The sequence below is a fragment of the Dama dama genome, chromosome 19, assembly GCF_033118175.1.
Source record: "Dama dama isolate Ldn47 chromosome 19, ASM3311817v1, whole genome shotgun sequence".
In the NCBI taxonomy this organism is placed as follows: domain Eukaryota; kingdom Metazoa; phylum Chordata; class Mammalia; order Artiodactyla; family Cervidae; genus Dama; species Dama dama.
The window spans coordinates 47,543,754-47,566,738 of NC_083699.1; the positions used below are offsets into that span (position 1 = coordinate 47,543,754).

The 22,985-nt window shown below is 38.0% G+C and overlaps 2 protein-coding genes across 2 annotated transcripts in view; one reads left to right on the forward strand and one right to left on the reverse strand.

The window, feature by feature from the left end:
- PAK2 (p21 (RAC1) activated kinase 2) overlaps positions 1-22,985 on the reverse strand; it is an 89,484-nt gene that overhangs the window by 50,872 nt on the left and 15,627 nt on the right. The gene's annotated exons all lie outside the window — the stretch shown is intronic.
- On the forward strand, positions 2,870-3,751 carry LOC133073446 (protein yippee-like 5). The gene has a single exon (XM_061166898.1). It carries the CDS (start codon positions 2,982-2,984, stop codon positions 3,345-3,347), a length of 366 nt encoding a protein of 121 aa, XP_061022881.1. The 5' UTR covers positions 2,870-2,981; the 3' UTR covers positions 3,348-3,751.

Genomic DNA, 22,985 nt, shown 5'->3' on the forward strand with positions numbered 1-22,985 from the left:
AACATGAAATAAACCTTGAAAACATAAATGAAAAAAGCCAGACACAGAAAGAACATAAATTATATGATTCCATTTATATGAAATGTCTAGAACAGGGAAATCCACAGAGGTAGAGAGCATATTAGTGGATGCTAAGGTGTGAGGGGAATGGGATGTGACTTTGTGGGGAATGAAAATATTCTGGGATCAGACATTAGTAATGGTCACACAACTTTATGAATATGTTAAAACCACTGAATTGCACACTTTAAATAATGGTACATTTCAGATATGTGAATTATATCTCAATTTTAAAAAGGAGTTATCTACCTGATAAAGATTATGCAGAGTTCCAAAGAATAGCAAGGAGAGATAAGAAAGATTGTTAAGTGATCAATACAAAGAAACATGGAAAAACAATAGAAAGGGAAAGATGAGATCTCTTCAAGGAAATCAGAGATAACAAGGGAACAGTTCATACAAAGATGGCACAATAAAGGACAGAAATGGCAAGGACCTAACAGAATTAGAAGAAATTAAGAAGTGCCAAGAATACACAGAAGAACTGTACAAAAAAGAACTTAATGACCCAGATAACCACAATGGTGTGATCACTAACCTAGAGCCAGACATCATAGAATGTGAAGTCAAGTGGGCCTTAGGAAGCATCACTATGAACAGAGCTAGTGGAAGTGATGGAATTCCAGCTGAGCTATTTCAAATCTTAGAAGATAATGCTGTGAAAGTGCTGTACTCAATATGCCAGCAAATTTGGCAAACTCAGCAGTGGCCACAGGACTGGAAAAGGTCAGTTTTCATTCCAATCCCAAAGAAAGGTAATGCCAAAGAATATTCAAACTACTGCACAACTGTGTTCATTTTACATGCTAGCAAAGTAATGCTCAAAATCCTTCTAGCGGGGCTTCAACAGTATGTGAACCAAGAACTTCCAGATGTACAAGCTGGATTTAGAAAAGGTTGAGGAACCAGAGATCAAATTGCCAACATCCACTAGCTCATAGAAAAAGCAAGAGAATTTCAGAAAAACATCTACTTCTGCTTCATTGACTATACTAAAGCCTTTGACTGTGTGGATCACAACAAACTGTGGAAAATTCTTACAAAGATGGGAATACCAGATTACCTTACCTCCCTCATGAGAAACCTGTATGCAGGCTAAGAAGCAACAGTCAGAACCAGACATGGAACAATGGACTGGTTCAAAATTGGGAAAGGAGTATGCCAAGGTGGTATACTGTCACACTGCTTATTTGATGTATATGCAGAATACATCATGTGAAATGTTGGGCAGGATGAAGCACAAGCTGAAATCAAGATGCCAGGAGAAATAACAATAACTTCAGATATGCAGATGACACCACCCTTATGGCAGAAAGCGAAGAGGAACTAAAGAATTTCTTAATGAAGGTCAAAGAGGAGAGTGAGTAAGCTGGCTTAAAACTCAGCATTCAAAAAACTAAGATCATGGTTCCAATCCCATCACTTCATGGCAAATAGATGGGGAAAAAATGGAAATAATAGCAGACTTTATTTTCTCGGGCTCCAAAATCACTGCAGATGGTGACTACAGCCATGAAACTGAAAGACGGTTGCTCCTTGGAAGTAAAGTTATGACCAACCTAGACAGCATATTAAAAAGCAGAGACATCACTCTGCCTACAAAGGTCCGTATAGTCAATGCTATGCTTTTTCCAGTAGTCATGTACGGATGTGAGCTGGACCATAAAGAAGTCTGTTCAAAAGGTACAAAGTGAAGTCGCTCAGTCGTGTCCAACTCTGCGATCCCATGGACTGCAGCCTACCAGGCTCCTCCGTCCATGGAATTTTCCAGGCAAGAGTACTGGAGTGGGTTGCCATTTCCTTCTCCAGGGGATCTTCCCAACCCAGGGAATGAACCTGGGTCTCCCACATTGCAGGCAGATGCTTTTACCACCTGAGAAGGCTGAGCACCGAAGAATTGATGCTTTCAAACTGTGGTGCTGAAGAAGACTCTCGAGAGTCCCTCAGACAGCAAGGAGATCAAACCAGTCAATCCTAAAAGAAATCAATCCTGAACAGTCACTGGAAGGACTGACGCTGAAGTTCCAATACAGGCTACCTGATGCAAAGAGCCAGCTCCTTGGAAAAAGGCCTGATGCTGAGCCAGACTGAGGACATGAGGAGAAGGAGCAACAGGGGATAATAAGATGGTTGGATGGCATCATCGACTCAATGAACATGAGTTTGAGCAAATACCAGGAGATAGTGAGGGACAGGGAAGCTTGGCGTGCTGCAGTCTATGGGGTCGCAAAGAGTCAGACACGACGAAAGACTGACCAACATAAATATTAATGCTATTCCTGTTGTGATATTATTTATAGGAGTCTATGCAAGAAGTTGGAGAAAAGAAAAGAGGACTTAAATTCTTCTCCAAGAGTTCATAATCTACTGGGAAAGAACAGCACATACATATTTAAGCTAGGTTACGTCTTTTATCAACATCTTTTTTTTAACACATGAATATTAAAAGTCACTCTGTTTCTTCACCATAGCAGTTCTCAAACATTTTGGTCTCAAGATCCCTTCACACACTTAAAAATTACTGCAAATCTCAATTTTTGTTTATGTGAGCTGCTGCTGCTGCTAAGTCACTTCAGTCGTGTCCGACTCTGTGCGACCCCACAGACAGCAGCCCACCAGGCTCACCCGTCCCTGGGATTCTCCAGGCAAGAACACTGGAGTGGGTTGCCATTTCCTTCTCCAATGCATGAAAGTGAAAAGTGAAAGTGAAGTCGCTCTGTCGTGTCCAACTCTTAGCAACCCCATGGACCGCAGCCTACCAGGCTCCTCCATCCATGGGATTTCCCAGGCAAGAGTACTGGAGCTGACTAAACCTGAAGACTCTGGTGGCTAAGGGGCTTCATCCCCGCTGAGAAGCGAAAAGCCGCAGGCGGCCGCCTACTTCACAGCCGCTCGGGGTTTTTAGAGCTTCAGCTTTAAAAATGGGCAGGATTTTCCTTGATCATATCGGTGGTACCCGTCTGTTTTCCTGTGCAAACTGTGATACGATCCTGACCAACCGTTCGGAACTCATCTCCACTCGATTCACAGGCGCCACTGGCAGAGCATTTCTTTTTAACAAGGTAGTTAACCTACAGTATAGTGAAGTTCAAGATCGAGTCATGCTCACTGGCCGCCACATGGTTCGAGACGTGAGCTGCAAAAACTGCAATAGCAAACTGGGATGGATCTATGAGTTTGCCACTGAAGACAGCCAGCGTTATAAGGAAGGTCGTGTGATCCTGGAACGCGCTCTAGTTCGAGAAAGTGAGGGCTTTGAGGAGCATGTACCATCTGATAACTCTTGAAGAAAAAGAGAGAAATCCATCTTTTCCCAGGTCTCCTTCACTGAAAACAAAAATCTACTTACATACACTGTCACCTTAGCATCAGAGTCGGATTCATGAACTGCGGAACAAGAGGTTGTGAGAATCTATGATGGAACCTTCCTTTCTTTCCTTTTTTTTTTAAATTTTCTATTTTCCATCCAACAGCAGTGTGTAGAGAGAATATTATGCAGATGCCTTTTTTTTCCCCCCTGTGTTTACATCTTGAGGCAGAATAGTCTATCTGCAGCTACATGGTGGGCTATGTGAGGAAAAAAATCTGGGCTATTAAGAGTGAAAAAGTATTTTATGTAAATTTTGAAAGGAAAATGTGTCAAGAGCATGGTTTTTAAATTTATTTGGGCTTCATTTTAAGACTTTTTTTAAAAACCGTTATTTCACTTGATTTGCTAGCTTCAGAGAAGAGATCCGAATTTGTGACCAGCGCTAAAGGTTCAGTGTTAGTATTGCTTGTGCTGGCCATTGTGCCATATTCTTGTTGGAGATGAACCGTAGCATCAGAGCCCATTCTTCCTTGTCAGTCTTGACCCAAAGATGTCACCATTCCTAGTTGTTTGTCACCACATAATTGGTGTTGATTGGAAACTTTTCCTGATATGGGGCAGAACTGCTTGGTTGTCTTTTCCATGTAACTTAAGCATAGTAATATAAAGAAAGTAATAGTTGGATGTTTTTGGTCCTGTGTTGCTTTTAAAATCACCTTTCAAAAGAGCAGAGTATTTGATAAGTAATTTTCATAGTAGTGTTTCTTTTTATCTCTTAAACTAAAATGACTGTATATAAGATACTTGTTTGTTTAAATTAAAGCATACTGTTTAAAACCACAGTATTGCATTTAGAAAACAACTGAACAGAATGTCCGTGTGCATTCATGCAGAAAGCGTTTCTTCTGCATGTGTTTTAAATGGAGGGAAGTGAAGCAGCCTATCTAAAAATGCTTTGCAAAGCATTTCAGCATATCCTCTTCAGTTTTGCATTGATTTTGACAAGTCTGTAGAGCCTGATAGTTACATCAAAGGATTTAGATCTCCCAGTATTATTTTCTCAGATTTTCCCTCAGAAGTTTAGGTGTTGAAATCGAAACTGTACTTGGTCCCTTCGAGTTGATAGGGATCAAATTTGACTCAGGGGGTTATTTGAGCCCAAAATTTACAGCATTAAGAAGTATTAAAGTGTAAATGTTTCTTTATCCAAACCATTTCTAGGTATTTTAGTATTTGTTTCTGGTGGAATAAATGGCATTAAAATTGAGTAAATACTTCAATCAATGAATGAATGGCTGTTTGCTCAATTTCTAGGTTCTATAGCAGTAAATGTTATGATCGAAAATATAGTCTTTGCCTAGAGATGAAATTTGTCCTAAATTAATTGGCAAAATCATCCTGTCATTGATATTAAAAGTGACTTTTGAGTACAGTTAGGATTTTCTCTTATTTGCCTTTGGGCTCTTGGTTAGAGGCATATGTCTCTTGATTTGGTAGGTGTATAATACTGCATTTGAGGTATGTGGACACAAATTCTTCTCTTTCCTTCACCATGGACTAAATCTTCAAGCATTAAGAAACAGCATTGATTCCCATTCATTTCCATACTGGCCTTTGATTATATGCAGACTGCTAGTAGCATGCCTTACCTATAGCACTATGTGCATTTGCTGTCACAATAAAGTAGATTTTGTCTTGCAAAAAAAAAAAAAAGAGTACTGGAGTGGGGTGCCATTGCCTTCTCCATATGTGAGTTAGAGCTGTCTATATTCAAATGAGAAATTAAAATAAGTTATTTAAATACTTATTTCATTTAAACAACATTTTCATGAAAAATAACATTTTCCAAAAGAAAATATATAGAGAGAAGTGGCATTAACTACCATTTCTGCAAATCTTTTAAATGTCTGGCTTAGCAGAAGACACTGGATTCTCATATCTGCTTCTACATTCAATTTGTTGTGCTATGTTTCAGTTGGAATATATAAAGAAAATCTGGTCTTACACAGATATGCAACTGGAAAGGGAGCATTTTAGTAGTTTTCAGATAACTGTAAACATTCTTGATACTACACCAAACTCTACCTTCTTAAGGTTGGCTCTGGACTCTGAAATCACAGGAATAAATTTTTTGTACCCTGTTACATTAAACCCATTGATTTTTCTTTGAACAGATCTTTTTTTTCTTTTCTAATATTTATTTATTTGGCTGCAGCGGGTCTTAGTTGCGGTGTACAGGATCTTTAGCTGCTACATGTATGATCTAGTTCCCTGACCAAGGATCAAACCCAGATCCCCTGCATCGGGAGCATGGAGTCTTAGCCACTGGACCACCAGAGAAGTCCCTGAATGGATCTTTTATCCATTTTGTAATGTCATGAATTGATTATCTGGAAAATACTGGCTCAATTATTAAGATATTCCAATGTTAACACATTTGATTATATAATAAAAACAAAATCACATTCATTAATATCACCACTGATCTCATCAGAAAAGTCTAGGTGTTGGGAAATTCTCAAATTCAAGAAAGCAAATACAAGCTTTCTAAAATTCTAATTTTCATTTGAAAATTTAAGTTTTATCAGTTCAGTTCAGTTGCTCAGTCATGTCCAATTCTTTGTGACCCCATGGACTACAGCATGCCAGGCTTCCCTGTCTATCACCAACTCCTGGAGCTTGCTCAAACTGATGTCCATCGAGTTGGTGATGCCATCCAACCAACTCATCCTCTGTCGTACCCTTCTCCTCCTGCCCTCAATCTTTCCCAGCATCAGGGTCTTTCCCAATGAGTCAGTTCTTTGCATCAGGTGGCCAAAGTATTGGAGCTTCAGCTTCAGCATCAGTCCTTCCAATGAACACCCAGGACTGATCTCCTTTAGGATGGACTGGTTGGATCTCCTTGCAGTCCAAGGGACTCTCAAGAGTCTTCTCCAACACCACAGTTCAAAAGCATCAATTCTTCGGCGCTCAGCTTTCTTTATAGTCCAGCTCTCACATCCATACATGACAATGGAAAAACCAAAGCTTTGACTAGATGGACCTTTGTCAGCAAAGTAATGTCTCTGCTTTTTAATATGCTGTCTAGGTTTGTCATAGCTTTTCTTCCAAGGAGAAAGCATCTTTTAATTTCATGGCTGCAGTCACCATCTGCAGTGATTTTGGAGCACAAGAAAAGAAAGTCTCTCAGTTTCCACTGTTTTCCCATCTATCTGCCATGAAGTGATGGACTGGATGCCATATCTTTGTTTTTTGAATGCTGAGCTTTAAGCCAGCTTTTTCACTCTCCTCTTTCATGTCCATCAAGAGGTTCTTTAGTTCCTCTTCACTTTCTGTCATAAGAGTAATGTCATCTGCATATCTGAGGTTATTAATATTTCTCCTGGAAATCTTGATTCCAGCTTGTGCTTCATCCAGCCCAGCATTTCACATGATGTACTCTGCATATAAGTTAAATAAACAGGGTGATAATTTACAGCCTTGATGTACTCCTTTCCGATTTGGAACCAGACCGTTGTTCCATGTCCAGTTCTAACTGTTGCTTCTTGACTTGCCTACAGATTTCTCAGGAGGCAGATAAGGTGGTCTGGTATTCCCATCTCTTATTTAAGAATTTTCCACAGTTTGTTGTGATTGCCACAGTAAAAGGCTTTGGTATAGTCAATAAAGCAGAAGTAGATGTTTTTCTGGAACTCTCTTGCTTTATATTGTCACATTATTCATTTTCAAGAAAATTTCTGCCAAATATCTAAGTCTGAACAACCAGAGTTGTTCAATGGGTCTGTCATTCTTCCAAATAAAAATGATGGTCCAGGAAAAAGGATTCAGTAACATAAGTGGTAAGACAACCATTTCATACTTCATAAGAACCTTATGCCTACTTCCCATTTTGCTAAACAAGATACTTTAAATGAATGAACTGTGTTTTACCCACCACTACTTTTGCATCATCAACACAAAAGTCAACACTGTGTAAAAAGGCAAAGAATACTTTAGTATTATTATGAAAAAAAGTTTTGACTCACAGAGCCCAAGGGTACCACAGACCACTCTTTGAGAACTGCTGCTTCAGGGTGTATCCCTGTTCCATACTTCACCCTCATATTCCCCATTTTTTTTCTAATGTGCTACTGAGGCAGCAGAAGACCCATATTTATTTCCTCCTGTATTCTACAGAATACATTTTTGACATAAGATAAGGTAATCAATGGCTAGAATTTCAAGCTGGGGCACAAAAGCCTAATCAAATATTGAATACAGTTAATACATATGCAGAGGTAATTACTATACTGTATTTTTGTAACAAAACTATACATATGCAGAGGTAATTACTATACTGTATTTTTGTAACAAAACTCAGAAAGACATTGATTGACAAAACCCAGAAAGCCTAACTGTCATTTATATGAAAAACACCACCACCAAACTCTAAAACAAACAACACTGAAAGTTAAAGTCGCTCAGTCATGTCGGACTCTGTGACCCCATCCATGGAATTCTCCAGGTCAGAATACTGGAGTGGGTAGCAGTTCCCTTCTTCAGGGGATCTTCCCAACCCAGGATCTTCCCAACCTAGGTCTCCCACATTGCAGGCAGATTCTTTACCAGCTGAGCTACCAGAGAAGCCCTAAAGCAAACAATGTTAACAAGGCACATTTCAGAACACAGCCCTTATACTTTGGTTATTAAAAAAAAAAACACAACTTTCTTTACTGCTCTATTTTTAATATTTTATGAGTAAGTTTTAACTTTTTCTGCACAAATTCGGTTCAATAAAACTAAAGAAGCGCTAACGTGTTGTCCGTTTCAGACCTTTCTTCTTTATTTACATTAGAAAGTTAAAAGAGCTATGTTGCAAGGAAATCCCAGTTAACATGATGCACCCTGTTAGGCAACACATTCTTGAACAAAATCTAAATTTTGAGTCACATATGTCCCTAATAAAATTATTCAAGATGACAAATCCAATGTTGATAATTCTAAGTAGCATGCCTCATAAGTGATTAGATAGTAGTAAACAAAAGCATGACCCTTGATAAAACACTGATGACTCACTCTGCCACTAGCCTGGCTGAGAACTTGATCACGTCATCTCAGGATTTCTCTAAAGAATCTCTTGTCTTCAGCTGCTGTTCAGAGGAAGCAGTTAGAAGAAGCCCTAACTAGCTTCCCAGAGTTTCTTTACATTCAGTTTTTGTTTAGAGAAAGAAGTTAGAATTGGTTGACTAAAAATAACACATGATAACACTCTTCCTGACTTTATCTTCTTCAGCAGTTACTAAACTCTGCCATGTAAGGCCATTTACTACCCAATCAATCTGATTTCATATGAATGCACATAAATCCTATGCTTCATGTTTCCCAAATATATCAAGACTTTCTTGCCCTAAATCATCTTTGAGTATATATTTCTCCATTCTTAAATCTTTATCCTTTTCTCTTACCCATCGAAATTCTCAGTAAAAATTATTTGCCATGTAAGGTCACGCTTGTTTGTCCCTGTTCAAAAAGATCCCTCACATCCTCTTAAAACAAGTTACACAGGAAAATAAATCCAGAGAGTATTAAGGTTGGACTGGAATTCATTTGGTCCATTTCCTTATTTTATTTGTGAAGAATCTGACTCACCAAAATGTAAACAGTGTACCTAAAGTCACACAAATTTAATTATTAACAAACTAAGACCAAAATTCAAGCTTACTAACAATTCTTTATCTCGTTTTTTTCTTAATTACATTAATATATCAGAACATTCTTTGGCAATGAATTACAACTGTGCATCATTAATTATTATTTTACATGTGTTCCCACCCAAGACTTCAAGCAATTCAAAAGCAAAAGATTATACAGTCTCCTCCATCAGTGGTGCTGGGGAAACTGAACAGCTACATGTGAAACAATGAAATTAGAACATTCTCTAACACCCAACATAAAAATAAACATAAAAATGGATTAAAGAGCTAAATGTAAGACCAGATACTATAAGACTCTTAAGGGAAAAAATAGGCAGAACACTCTTTGACATAAACTGAGACAATATCTTTTTGGATCCCACCTTCCAGAGTAACGAGAATAAAAGCAATAATAAACAAATAGGGTTCTAATTAAATTTTAAAGTTTTTGCGTAGCAAAAGAAACCATAAGCAAAATGAAAAGACAACCTACAGATGGGAAAAAACATTTGCAAAAATGATGCAACCGACAAGGGATTCATCTCCAAAATTTACAAAGAGCCCATGAGCTCAATATCAAAAAACAAACAACCCAATCAAAAAACGGACAGGGGGGCTTCCCCAGTGGTTCAGTGGTAAAGAACCTACCTGCCAATGCAGGAGACACAGGTTTGATTTCTAATTCAGGAAGATCCCACATGCCAAAGAAGCAACTAAGTCTTATGCCACAACTATTGAGCCTATGCTCTAGACCCTGGGAGCTGCAACTACTGAGCCCATGGGCCACAACTACTGAAGCCCTCATGCCCTAAAGCCCATGCTCTGCCAGAGGATAAGCCACCTCAATGAGAAGCCTGTGCACCACAACTAGAGAGTAGCCCCCACTCACCGCAACTACAGAAAAGCCCATGCAGCAGTGAAGACCCAGGATGGCCAAAAATAAATAATTAAAAAATATTTTTAAAAAATGAATAGGAGAATTTCCTGACGGTACAATGGTTGGACCCGGTGCTTCCACCGCAGGGGGCTCAGATTCAATCATCGGTTGGGGAACTAAGATCCTGCAAGCTGTGTGGCCAAAAAAAAAAAAAACGGGAGAGCAAAAGATCTAGTCAATAAATACATATTTCTCCAATATACAGATTGTCAAGAGGCACAGGAAAAGATGCTCAACATTGCTAATTATTAGAGAAATGCAAATCAAAACTACAATGAGATATCTCTTCACACCACTCAGAATGGTCATCATCAATAAATGCTGGAAAGAATGTGGAGAAAGGGGAACCCTCCTATACTGTTGGTGGGAATATAAATTGGTACAGCCACTATTGAAAACAGTGTGAAGGTTCCTTAAAAAACTAAAAATAAAACTACCATATGATCCAGTAATCCCACCCCTGGGCATTTATCTAGAGAAAACCTAGGTTTGAAAGGATACATGCACCCCCAGTGTTCACTGCAGTGCTGTTTACAATAGTCAAGACATGGAAGCAACCTAACTGTCCATCGACAGATAAATGGAAAAAGAAGATTTGATACATATATACAAAGGAGTATTACTCAATCATAAAAAGATAAAACAATGCCACTTGCAGCAACAGAGATGGACCTAGAGATTATTATACTAAGTAAAGTAAGACAAAGACAAATATCATTATCACTTATATATGGAATCTAAAAAGATGATACAAATGTACTTATTTACGAAACAGTAACAGACTTACAGACACAGAAAACAAACTTGTGGTTACCAATGGGGAAAGGTGGGCAAGAAGGATAAATTAGGAGCCTGGGATTAACATATATACACACTACTATATAAAAACACATAATCAACAGAAAACTCTACTCAGTATTCTGTAATAACCTATATGGGAAAAGAACCTGAAAAAGAGTGGATATATATACATGTATAGCTGAAACACTTTGTTACACACCTGAAATTAATACATTGTAAATCAACTATATTCTAATATAAAATAAAAATTCAATTTAAAAAGGGATTATACTACTCCAATTGCTGCTGCTGTTGCTGCTACTGCTATTACCACTATTCAGTTTCCTTTAATACAGATCCCCCCACGTGTCAGGTAAGAATGCTTACTGACTTGTATTACTACACTCTGTCTCCAGATGAAATATCGTTTTTCCCGAACTTATTAGTTCTTGTATGAAACAGCACTTCACTAGATGACATATCAACTATCCTATATTAACAGAAATATATTTGGAAAGATGTATACTTTTCCCCTAACAGTCAATTCATGGCCTTAGTCTTTAGTCTTTTTCCATAAAGCAGTGTATTTTTTGTTTATTTCTTCCTTTAACAGAGTCAAATGCCTAAAAACCATCAAATGATGATGTGATAAGGTTCTTTATGTATTATATTTTAGGAGACTCAACAAAATAAAAACATTTCACTATAAAATAATGATTTACCTATGTTTTACTCCACCATAACTCAGGCAAAAAGATAAATAATGCCTCTCTCCATATTCTTTCACTTTCTGCTACTTTTCAGTGAAAAACAAGTAGGCGAAACAAAAAATATGCCCAAAACACACTGTACTCTTCTAACAGGATCATTGTTTAATTGTGACACAACTCAAAGATAAACAATTCCTCAATTGTCTACCGAAGGAGATGAGGGGAAGCTAAATACACAACAGAAATGAAAAAAGGAGTGGTGTCTGGAACCAGTCAGTCCAACTAGTAGAAATTACTAAATTTATTATAATTTACTCAGATCATCTATGGTACTCCAACTGCAAAATATATACTACTGGAAAACATGATTTTAAAAGCATAATTGTGCTTTATATTTTTACTTACATTTCCTATAAATAGCAAACAAACCTTAATTTTTTAGTGCCTTGTGAACACCATTTGATAAGATTTCTAGCAACCTCTCAATAAGCTCTGACAGTCCCAGCATCACTGGCCTTTCTACCCTGTTCCCCTCCAAAAAAAAGCCTCAAATATCTTTGAGAGCAAAAGCATTAATGAAAATATCCCAAATCACCTTAAGAGGACAACAACACAGGTTGTGAAAGAAGAGTTCATAAATCAGAAAGAAGTGTTTTCATTTGGTGGCAATGGTCATAACATCAGGCCTATGTATAGCAAAGTCAAAAAGGAAAAAGAGGAAAGAAGGGAAGAGCTGTAGAAAATAACTGGGCACTGATAAAGAATAAAGGAAAAATAAAAAGAAACTTTGCCTCAAACTCAAATACAGGGTTGGATAACATAACAAATCTTTAAATATGCATTGACTAGCTAGTTAAGATGAAAGGGATATTCCCATATAGTGCAAAGCACAGTGAAACTAGGAACAAGAGAGTAAGCCATTTATCAAACCTGTTCTTCTCAGTGGAATTCTGAGTTCTACTTTGATGGTTGTCACAGGGAACAGGTGATAAAACCCAGAGCTTGCCAAAACTGGAGTCCCTTCCACATAAGGCTAGGACCTAAAAACTGTAATCTATATGAAATTAAATCAGTATGTAGTAAATCCCTCCGCACAGAAGGGAACAAGGAAATCTCAGGTATTCAGAGCACAGTAACAACAACAGGAGTGCAGGGCAATGGGGAATCCCTAAAAAAACCCTAACAACAAAATGCACATTTGTGGTCTGAAATCCACGAGACCTATGGTGGTGGTGGTTTAGTCGCTAAGTCGTGTCCAACTCTTGTGACCCCGTGGACTGAAGCACACCAGGCTCCTCTGTCCATGGGATTTTCCAGGCAAGAATACTGGAGTGGATTGCCATTTCCTTCTCCAGGGGATCTTCTCGACCCAGAAATCGAACCCAGGTCTCCTGCATTGCAGGCAGAGGCGACCTATGAGGTCCCCCCAAATTCCAAACAGGTTTAATTGAATGTGGCCATGTTGGCAGCACTCCCTAGTGAATGACAGAATCACATATAAATACAAAGCCTCTTTGAGAGGAAACAACTTCAACACAGGTCTCAAAAAACACCCAAAAATCAAATTCTAAGGAAAAGGAGCAGCTCATAGGAAAATTCAGAACACAAACAACACAGCATGACCGAAAACTAACCAAAACACACTGGTGAAACAAATGTGAAATAATCTGACACAGAATTATGTGTAAGAAGCTCAAATACAAAAGCAGGGGGGAAAAAGTAAATATGAAAAACAACCACACAGAACTTTCAGTAAAAATTAAAACTTGACATCTGAAGTAAAGAGCAGCGTGGACTCAACAGAAGAGAGTGAAGTGGAAGATACATGTGAAGTACCTAGACTGCAGTACAGAGAGACAAAGAGAGAGAAAATGTACAAGTAAAAGGAGTAGGCTGCTACTGCTGCTGCTAAGTCACCTCAGCTGTGTCCGACTCTGCGCAACCCCATAGACGGCAGCCCACCAGGCTCCCCCGTCCCTGGGATTCTCCAGGCAAGAACACTGGAGTGGGTAAAAGGAGTAGGCTAGATAACCTTAAATACATCTACTTGAAGTTCCAAAAGGAGATGACAGAATGAATGAGGAACTCACCAGGTAAATTAGAGCTGAGAACTTTCTAGAACAGATGAAGGACACAAATCTGTAAGTTTAAGAAACCTAATGAGTCAAAAGCAGGATAAAATGTAATCTATACACATCAAAGTTAAGACATCTTAGTGAAATTAAGATCAAAAAGTTCTTAATGTTGGTCAGAGGAGAAAAAAAGGATAAACCTCACAGAAGTGGCAGTTGGACTTTCAGCTTACATTTTGCTACTAACAATGAAAGCAAGAGGACATTGGAATATCCTCAATATCCTCAATATATTGAGAGGAAAAGATGCCAACAAAACAAAACTATCTTTCAAGAATAAGGTTAAAATAAATACATTATGAGAGACAGAAAATCTTCAAAAGATTGAAATCATTATATACTGTTAACCAAAATCAATTAAGTTCAAAATGAATAACAAAAAGATAACTAGAAGAAAATGTCATGAGTTTGAAAACTTAAAACGCCTCTTAAGGACTTAGGGTTAAAAATAGATACAATGGCAATCAGAAAATACTAAGAATTGACCAAGAATGAAAAATTTGCAGGACTAGGATAAACAAAATGTGATGCAGGTAGAGTATTATTCAGCTTTAAAAAGAGGTGACATTTGATACATGCTCTAACAAGGATGACTATGAACATATTAAGTAAAATAAGCCAGACAAAAGGACAACTACTGTAAAATTTCACTTATATGAGACATCTATTTGGTCAAACTCTATTGAATAGAGACAGAAAGTGGAATAGAGTTCATCAAGGTCTGGGGTGGGGGACTGTGAAACAGAGAGTTATTGTTTAGTAAGATAGTTTGCATTTGGGATAACAAAAAAAGAGTTTGGAAATGGACAGTGGTAACGGTTGCTCAAGGCTGCAGATGTACTTAATGCCAATGAAGTATATACCTAAAAGACCGGAAATTTTATGTTAGATATATTTTACTCCCCCTCCCCCCACACACATGTATACCTTTCAGGATGTGATTAAAGCATTTAATGACACAGTTTTGAATTTTTACTTTAAAAAAGAACCAAAATTCAATGAGTTAAGCATCCAACCTAAGAAGCAAAACAAAAGCACAAACAAAAATAGCAAAAGAAACCCTAAGTAAGTAGGAAGAAAATAATAATTAAGATAAAAGCAGAAATTGCTGAATAGATTATTATACAATAGAGAAGATCAATAAAGCTAAAAAGTTGTCTTAGACAAAACTAGTCAAATACCTCTGGCAAAATTAACCAAGAAGAAAGAAAGCACAAATGAACACCAATAGGAATGAAAAGGGGTTCTATCAGTACGTAGTGAGAAGAGATCGCCAGGACCAATATTCCACTGTGTTCTGATTTATAATTTAAAAGATACACACACACACACATATATAATCTGAATTTAGAGCATAGTTCTATTTTAAACATAAGATACTTTTTACACAGTTGTAGCACATACAAACTAGCAAAAATACAAATAAACATATATGCTAGACTGTTACTGTTGTATTATCTATAACAGCAAAAGACTGGAAGCATCTCAAACAGCCAGAAACAGGGGACTGGTTGAATCTACTGCCGTGTATCACACACTCAAGTATTATGAAGCTGTAAAATTGAAGGAGGAAATCACTGTATACATTGCCATGGAATAATCTCAGGATATACAACTGATGAAAATGCAGATAAGGGAAAAATGTATGTATGGTATGCTACCACTTACCTAAGGAGGGGGGAAGAGTGTATCAATACATAAGCACACACACATGGCTACTGTTACTATTTCTAATGGAAGAATAGCCACAACTTTTTTAATGGTTATTTTGTGAGAAGGCAAGAATAAAATGGAAGGGACTGAGTTAGAAGTTAGACTTCTCTGAATATATCATTTTGAATATTTGTACATTAACAATTTTTATTATTGCTTATTCTTTTTTCTCCAATGCTCTGCTATGCTAGAAGAAACAAATGACAAGATTCTACAAACTGGAAATAAAGTTACGATGAATTATTAGGATAAACACAAATTTAGCAAATTTGCAGGATAAAGAGGAATACACAAAATTCAACTGCATTTGTGCACACTAAAAGCAGAAAATGAAATGACAGGGGGAAAAGATACCATGTATAATATCATTACAAAGTCTGAAGTTCCTGGGACAGAAATTTCCAAACATGGTGCCCCTGCCGTTCTCAGCACTCACCTCACAGCACCTCTAGGCCAAGAGACACTCCTAACAGTTCCACTGATTTAGTAGTTAAGTACCAACAACTTCACTGGTATTCATCATTCACTCATCCTAATAACTTAGTAACCTGAATACACATGAATTGAAAAGAAAAAAAAAAAAACACCTTTTATTTCTTTCTCAATCAGGTACATAGGGAAACATGCACAATATCTGAAACCTCAGACCCCATTCACATTCATTTCCTGTTCCATACTGATTTACATTATTACTGATCTCAGCAACCATTTCATAAGGACAGACTTTACCAAATGTATCACATTTGGTAAAATGTGGGAAAACTGTGGGACTTCCTAGAGCTGGATGTTCACATTGTGTCCAACAGACATCCATCATTGTTTCCCTCTAAAATTTAAAATACCCCACGGTGCCTTTAAGCTCAGTGCGGTACTCCAGGATGCCTTGTACAGGTTGGGAACTGGGGGCCTAGAATCTTTACATAGAGGAAAAATGTACTAAAGACATGAAGACCTAAATACATTGTGAGATACTAATGGACATAAATTTAAGGAGTCAATAATGCACAAATGCCACATTTCCTCAAACTCATCTACAGATTCAAAGCAATCCTAATCAAAGTCCCAAAAGGGTTTTGTGAAAAACTGGGCAGTTAACTCTAAAATCTACATTGAAGAGCAATACCATAGCAAAGACATTCCTGAAGAATAATAATGTGGAAAGACTCTCCATGAAATGAAAAGTCTCTATTTAAAAAAAAAGGCGGGGGGGATCCTCTACCAGATACCATACCACTTATGCATCTTTTAAAATCTTTTTCCTTAGCCTTACAACGTGTCTTATCAAGCTGCTATCCCAACAACCAGCTCTATACTGGGTGTGGCCAACTTTTTCATGCAGGTACAGCTTAACAACACCGCTCTTCATTCTGAGCTGCACAATGCCATGGGATAGCACAGCGCCCTCACATGTGCAATCTGGTAGTGCAAGGGAGTCAGCTGTGGAGTGAACCCATAACCAACGGGGATGGCAACAGAGAGAGCCCGTTGCCTTAGACCCTGTTTCTCATCCTGTTGGATGATCCTGTGAATGACTTCATATGACTTCCTCAGGGACAATGCAGTGGAACTGAGTAACTCATTACACAGTCATTCTGACTGCCACTCCCTCTGTGCTTCACTACCCTTTTCCCACGTTTCCGAATGTGAAGGAAAGAATGTAAACAAGTAGAGGAAAACAATACAATGCGAAAGATTAGGGATCTCTTGGAGAAAATTGAAGAATACCAAGGGAACATTTCACGCAAAGACGGGCAAAAAAAAAGTATAGAAATGGCAAAGACCTAACAAAAGCAGAAGAGATTAAGAAGAGATGGCAAGAATACACAGAATTATACAAAAAAGGTATTAATGACCTGGATAACCATGATGGTGTGGTCACTTACCTAGTCTGACATCCTGGAGTGTGAAGTCAAGAGGGACTTCGGAAGCATTACTACAAGCAAAGCTAGGGCAGGTGATGGAATTACAGCTGATCTATTTTGAATCTTAGAAGATGATGCTGTTAAAGTGCTGCACTCAATATGCCAGCAAATTTGGGAAACTCAGCAGTGGTCACAGGACTGGAAAAGGTCAGTTTTCATTCTAATCCCAAAGAAGGGCAATGTCAAAAAATGTTCAAACTATTGGAAAACTGCACTCATTTCACATGCTAGCAAAATAATGCTCAAAATCCTGCTAGCTAGGCTTCAACAGTACGTGAACTGAAAACTTCCAGATGTACAAGCTGGACTTAGAAAAGGCAGAGTAACCAGAGATCAAATTGCTAACATCCGCTGGATCATAGAAAAAGCAAGGGAATTTCAGAAAAACATCTACTACTGCTTCACTGACTATGCTAAAGCCTTTGTTGTGGATCACAACATTTAAAGGGATGGGAATACCAGACCACCTCACCTGCCTCCTGAGAAACCTGTATGCAGGCCAAGAAGCAACAGTTAAAACTGGACATGGAACAATGGACTGGTTCCAAATTGGGATAGTAGTACATCAAGGCTGTACATTGTCACTCCCGCTTATTTCACTTCTATGCAGAGTACATCATGAGAAATGCCAGGCTGGAAGAACCACAAGCTGGAATCAAGATTGTGGGGAGAAATAGCAATAACCTCAGATATGCAGAAGATACCATCCTAATGGCAGAAAGCAAAGAGGAACTAAAGAGCTTTTTGATGAAGGTCAAAGAGGACAGTGAAAAAGCTGGCTTAAAACTCAACATTCCAAAAATGAAGATCATGGCATCCAGTCCCATCACTTCATGGCAAATAGACGGGAAAACAATGGAATCAGTGACAGACTATTTTCTTGGGCTCCAAAATCACTGTGGACATTGACTGTAGCCATGAAATAAAAGATGCCTGCCCCTTGGAAGAAAAGCTATAACAAACTTATAGACAGCATTGTCGTAACTGCAAAAGACTGAAAACAACCCTTTATTAGGCTGGTCTAGCCTATGCACTGGTAACAAACATATCCCCAAATCTCAATGGTTTAACACAACAAAAATTTACTTCTAGTGGACACTAAGCTTGAGGAAGTTCATTCTTCTCCTTAAGATGACTTATAGATCTAGGCTGCTACCATCTTTAAGTTCCACTATTTTAGCAAGCAACCATCAAAATAAGACAGATTGAGGGTGCATATGGGCTCATAACAGTCTCAAAGTCTATGAGTGACATGCCTTATTTCCCCACTCTGGTTCAATAAATTAAAGGATAATCCTCAGACTGAGGTCAGCATCCTGCCCAAAACTAAGCTTTGCTAAGGTCTGCTAAGCCTGCTTCTCCTTGCTTTCACCTGAATAGGAATTTGCTTTTAAAGTTATCTTCAAATTATTTATCTCTAGAACTTTTTTCTTTAAAAACACACTGGGCTGTAAGCTTTGCTATCCAATATGGGTGGGCCATACTAGCCATATATGGCTATTTAAATATAAATGAATTTAAATAAAAATAAAATTGTCTCTTAGTCACACTAGCCACACTAGACAGCACAGATATAAGAACATTTTCATCACTGCAACAAGTTCAAATTAGACAGTTCTAAACTGTTCATACAGTCAGAGGATGAGTGGTCATAAATTTCTTAAGTCAGAAATTTCTAAGTCAAATGTTTTATGTAAAAGGTATACAAACTAAACTTACATTAATATTTTCTTAATTTTATCAAAAACAGGAACACAAACAATTCACTTTTGTATCCAGTTGGTTAAAAGACTAACAAGTCAATAGGAACTAGTCTGAATTTAGCAGTATAGGATAGCCCTCTGAAAACATGCCTAACATTATATATCCTAATCATTCACGAGCCAGTTGTTGGTTAGCACAGAAGAACTTTGTTTTCACTCTCTAGAATTACTAACTTTTAATGTACACATGCCAGTAAACAGTGATATGATATTATAAAATCTTTCCCTTTCAGCATGTGTACATGTAACTGAGTCATTCTGCTGGACACCCGAAACTAACACAGCACTGTAAACCAACTACACCCCAATATAAAACAAAAATTAAATTAAAAAGAAAGAAAGTCCTTCTCTTTCATGAGAATTCTGCAGTCTTTAGTATCTGGGGCAATTAACCCTCAAAGCTCAACAAAGTTAAGATTTGGTTTTCAATCTGTTTTCTCAGATTAAGTCTGCTAGAACTCTATTCCTAAGAGCAACATTCATATGAAAACCTTTGCTCAAAGAGGAGAAAAGCACAACGGACTTCTAAGATACAACATTTGATCAGTGTGATTACAACAGAAAATCTCTTCCTCATGGTCACTCAAAGAGCACAAATGTGATGTCCAGTAATTGTCTATTTGACAAACTTCTTAAAGAAGTTACATAAATAAATCTTATATAAACACCAAAGATAGAAAGTTCCTCAAAATGCTAGTTTATACAATTTAGCATTATTATAATCTCAAAGCCAACTTTTCTGTAAACAAAGATACAAAAGCAGCTATAAGCACCATCACAGAAGTTTTTCCTTCCTCCTATATCCACCACCTAGCCATATTCTGTCAAAGAAAGAACACACTGTGCTTTTCCCTCCTTTATTTATAGACTATAGGCAAAACTACTTGCCCATATTCTAATTTTCATAAAATTAACATGTACTGTTAAGTCATTTTCAATTACAAAAAAAAAAAAAAACCCAAACCTTACTCATGTTAAAAGAGCTGTTTCAAATAGTTATTCTTCCTTAACTGTCAAAACCTGATACAACCTCTATTCCTCCTCTGAGCTCCTACTGCAGTATTACCATTCCCATGCTGATTACTGCTGTAGTGTCTTTAGGCTCCAAATTCATTCTTTCACCTACTCTGAATACAGATCTGGAATCTTGGAGTATTCTTCCTTGACCGGCTGGCATGATGCTAAACTTAAACAGCAGGGGGCGCAGAAGAGACACTGCAGGAGAAAGTTCTGTTTTGCTCACCAGTTCTGGCGCCCTTGCTTCACAAGCTCCTCCAGAACCAGGCTTCCACATGGCAAGGTGGCCAGCAGCATAGCAGCCAGAAGCTTCCTCACACTTTCTTCTTGGGAGGTTTTGGAGTGGAGTTAGCACCTCCAACAAACAACTTTCCCTAGCGTCCTCGGGAGGCGACGTCCAGCACATCCACCAGTACAGCACGTCATCACCTCCTCTGCCGTCCAAAGGACCCACAGCCATGCTCTCCCCAACAAGGCCTGCACCTCCCCCTTCTGGGGGAAGAAGGGCTCTTCCCTAGGTTCTGAGATATCAGCCCTTCGGGTAGGAACTGCTCCTTACTTCTCTTACTCCTATGTTCTTTGGAGTTCTATTTACTTCTTACTAGCTAACCCCTCACTACTCCATTCTCCTGCCATTGTTAATAATTCTTTCCATGTTCAAATTACTGTCTCTTGTCTCTCCCCTGACTGGACCCAGAGTGAGAGATACAGTCCTATTCGTTAATTTGATACTTACATACTTCCTTGACTGTCAGTCTAGTGACTTCTAACTCCTCTTCCTTCTAGGAGATGATGAACTCCTGGCTGCCAAGCAACACTTTTCATATTTCTCTGTATCAATCTGACATTGTGCAACATAATGTTCTTTAATACAGAGGCACCAAGTAATGTTTAAAACTACACTTTAAATGATTCATAAATGCTCTACACACCTTCATTAGTTCAAGGCCAGTATAAACATTTTCTAATAACTCACTTTTTTCAGAATTTTCACCACCAAAAGCAAAAATAACCTGGATAGTATAATCAGTGTTCCTAGACTATAAGGTTTCAAAGTCAGGACCAGCATGTAGACTTAGACCTTCTAGACCTTGTTTAAGACAGGAGATAAAGAACTGCTCATGCTCAAAGACTGTTCATGTCTCCAGGATCATAAAGGGGCTGAGCATGAATAATGTTTATTTTTGTATAAATGTGAGCAAGGAGGTAAAAATTATGCTCAGAATAAGGATGTACAGCCAGGTGACTATTTATTTACAAACAAATAAAATAAGTATGTTGGGATTTCAGAGTCACACAGCTGAACATGTATAAGGCTTTATGCTAAGCTTCTCCTCTACGCTTCTGAACACCTAGCAGAAACCCCTTCAACATGAACAATGTCATCAGCACTGATGGGACCTCCTATGAGAAAGACTGAGAGGTGAACAGAAGGCTACCTTGGCCCCAAACACAATTTACCTTGTTATCTTTTGCTAAAACTGTACTCTCTGGGTTATCCCAATAAAACTAGCTCGTATAAAATCCGTATAGTGTTTATCTTCATCAAGCCTCAAAACCTGCCCTCTGTGGGATTAATTCAACAGCAAATTAGAATTGATAACAATATCTCGAAGTGAGAAAATACAAGAATCAAGCAATTGCCTTTAATTCAAACACGGAAAAAATAGAAACAACTTTTCAGATGTCTTTTAGTAGTTTAAAGCAGTACTTCTGGAAGAGTATTAGGTGGACTGGCTGTTTATTACCACTACTCAATGAAATACAAAAATTGAGAGCAAGTGTTTAGAAACTTTTAGAGCAATTTGGCAGAGTAATCTGCTGTTGACTCTAACAACAACAACAAATGGGGCTCGTATTTTGTCTGTTTTTTCTTTCATTTTATGGTATATTACAAAAGTTATTAGTCCATTACAGAAAGTTTCTAAGAAGCACAGACCTAAAATACTCAATTCTAAACAAAGAATGCTTTCTCAAAGGATCTGAAGATAAACTAATGGCCAATAAGCACATGAAAAAATACTCAACATCATTAGTGATCAGAGAAATGCAAATTAAAACCACAATGAGATACTGTCTCACACATTAGGATGGCTATAATCAAAAGACAGGAAAAAAGCAAGTTAAGGAGGATGGAGAGAGAATGGAATCCTCAAACACTGCTGGCAGGATTGCAAAACGGTGCAGTTGCTTTGTAAAACAATCTGGTAGCTCCTCAAAAGGTTAAAAACACGGAGTTACTATATGACTCAGCAATTCCACTCCTATGTATACTCAAAAGAAATGAATTGGGAGTAATATTCAGCCATAAAAAGGAATGAAGTATGCATACATGCTATAATGGTGGTAAACCTTGAAAACTCAGTGCTAAATGAAACTAGTCACAAAAGACCACATATTATGTGATTCTTCTATATAGCCAGAATAGACAAACTTATAGACAGAAAATAGATTTGTGGTTGCCTGGGGTAAGGGAGTGCAGATTGGGGTAAAATCAGTGACTGTTATTGGGTGTCAATTTCTCTGTGCAGTAATGCAAATTAGACAGTGGCGACGGTTGTATAACTTTGTGAATATCACTAAAAAAAAAAGGCAATAAAAACCCATGGAGTCGTACACCTTTTAAAGAGTGGATTTTATCATATACAAATTACATCTCATTTTTTAAAATTTAAGGGAAAAGAAACTACAGAGGGGCAAATGCAGATGGAGAAAGCAAGAAGGACTGAAGAACAGGCACAGGCAAAGATGAAAGGTTTGCCTCTGGCGAAGATCTTTTAAAGACTATGTGGCCATCTCCTAGAGTATTTTGAGGATAAGAGTTCTAAAATATGATCTGAAGGGCTGACACATCACTGGAATAAATTACAGAGCCTTTCAATGGGGCTTCCCTGACAGCTCAGTTGGTAAAGCCTGCAATGCAGGAGAGACCCCGGTTTGAGTCCTGGGTCAGGAAGATCCCCTTAAGA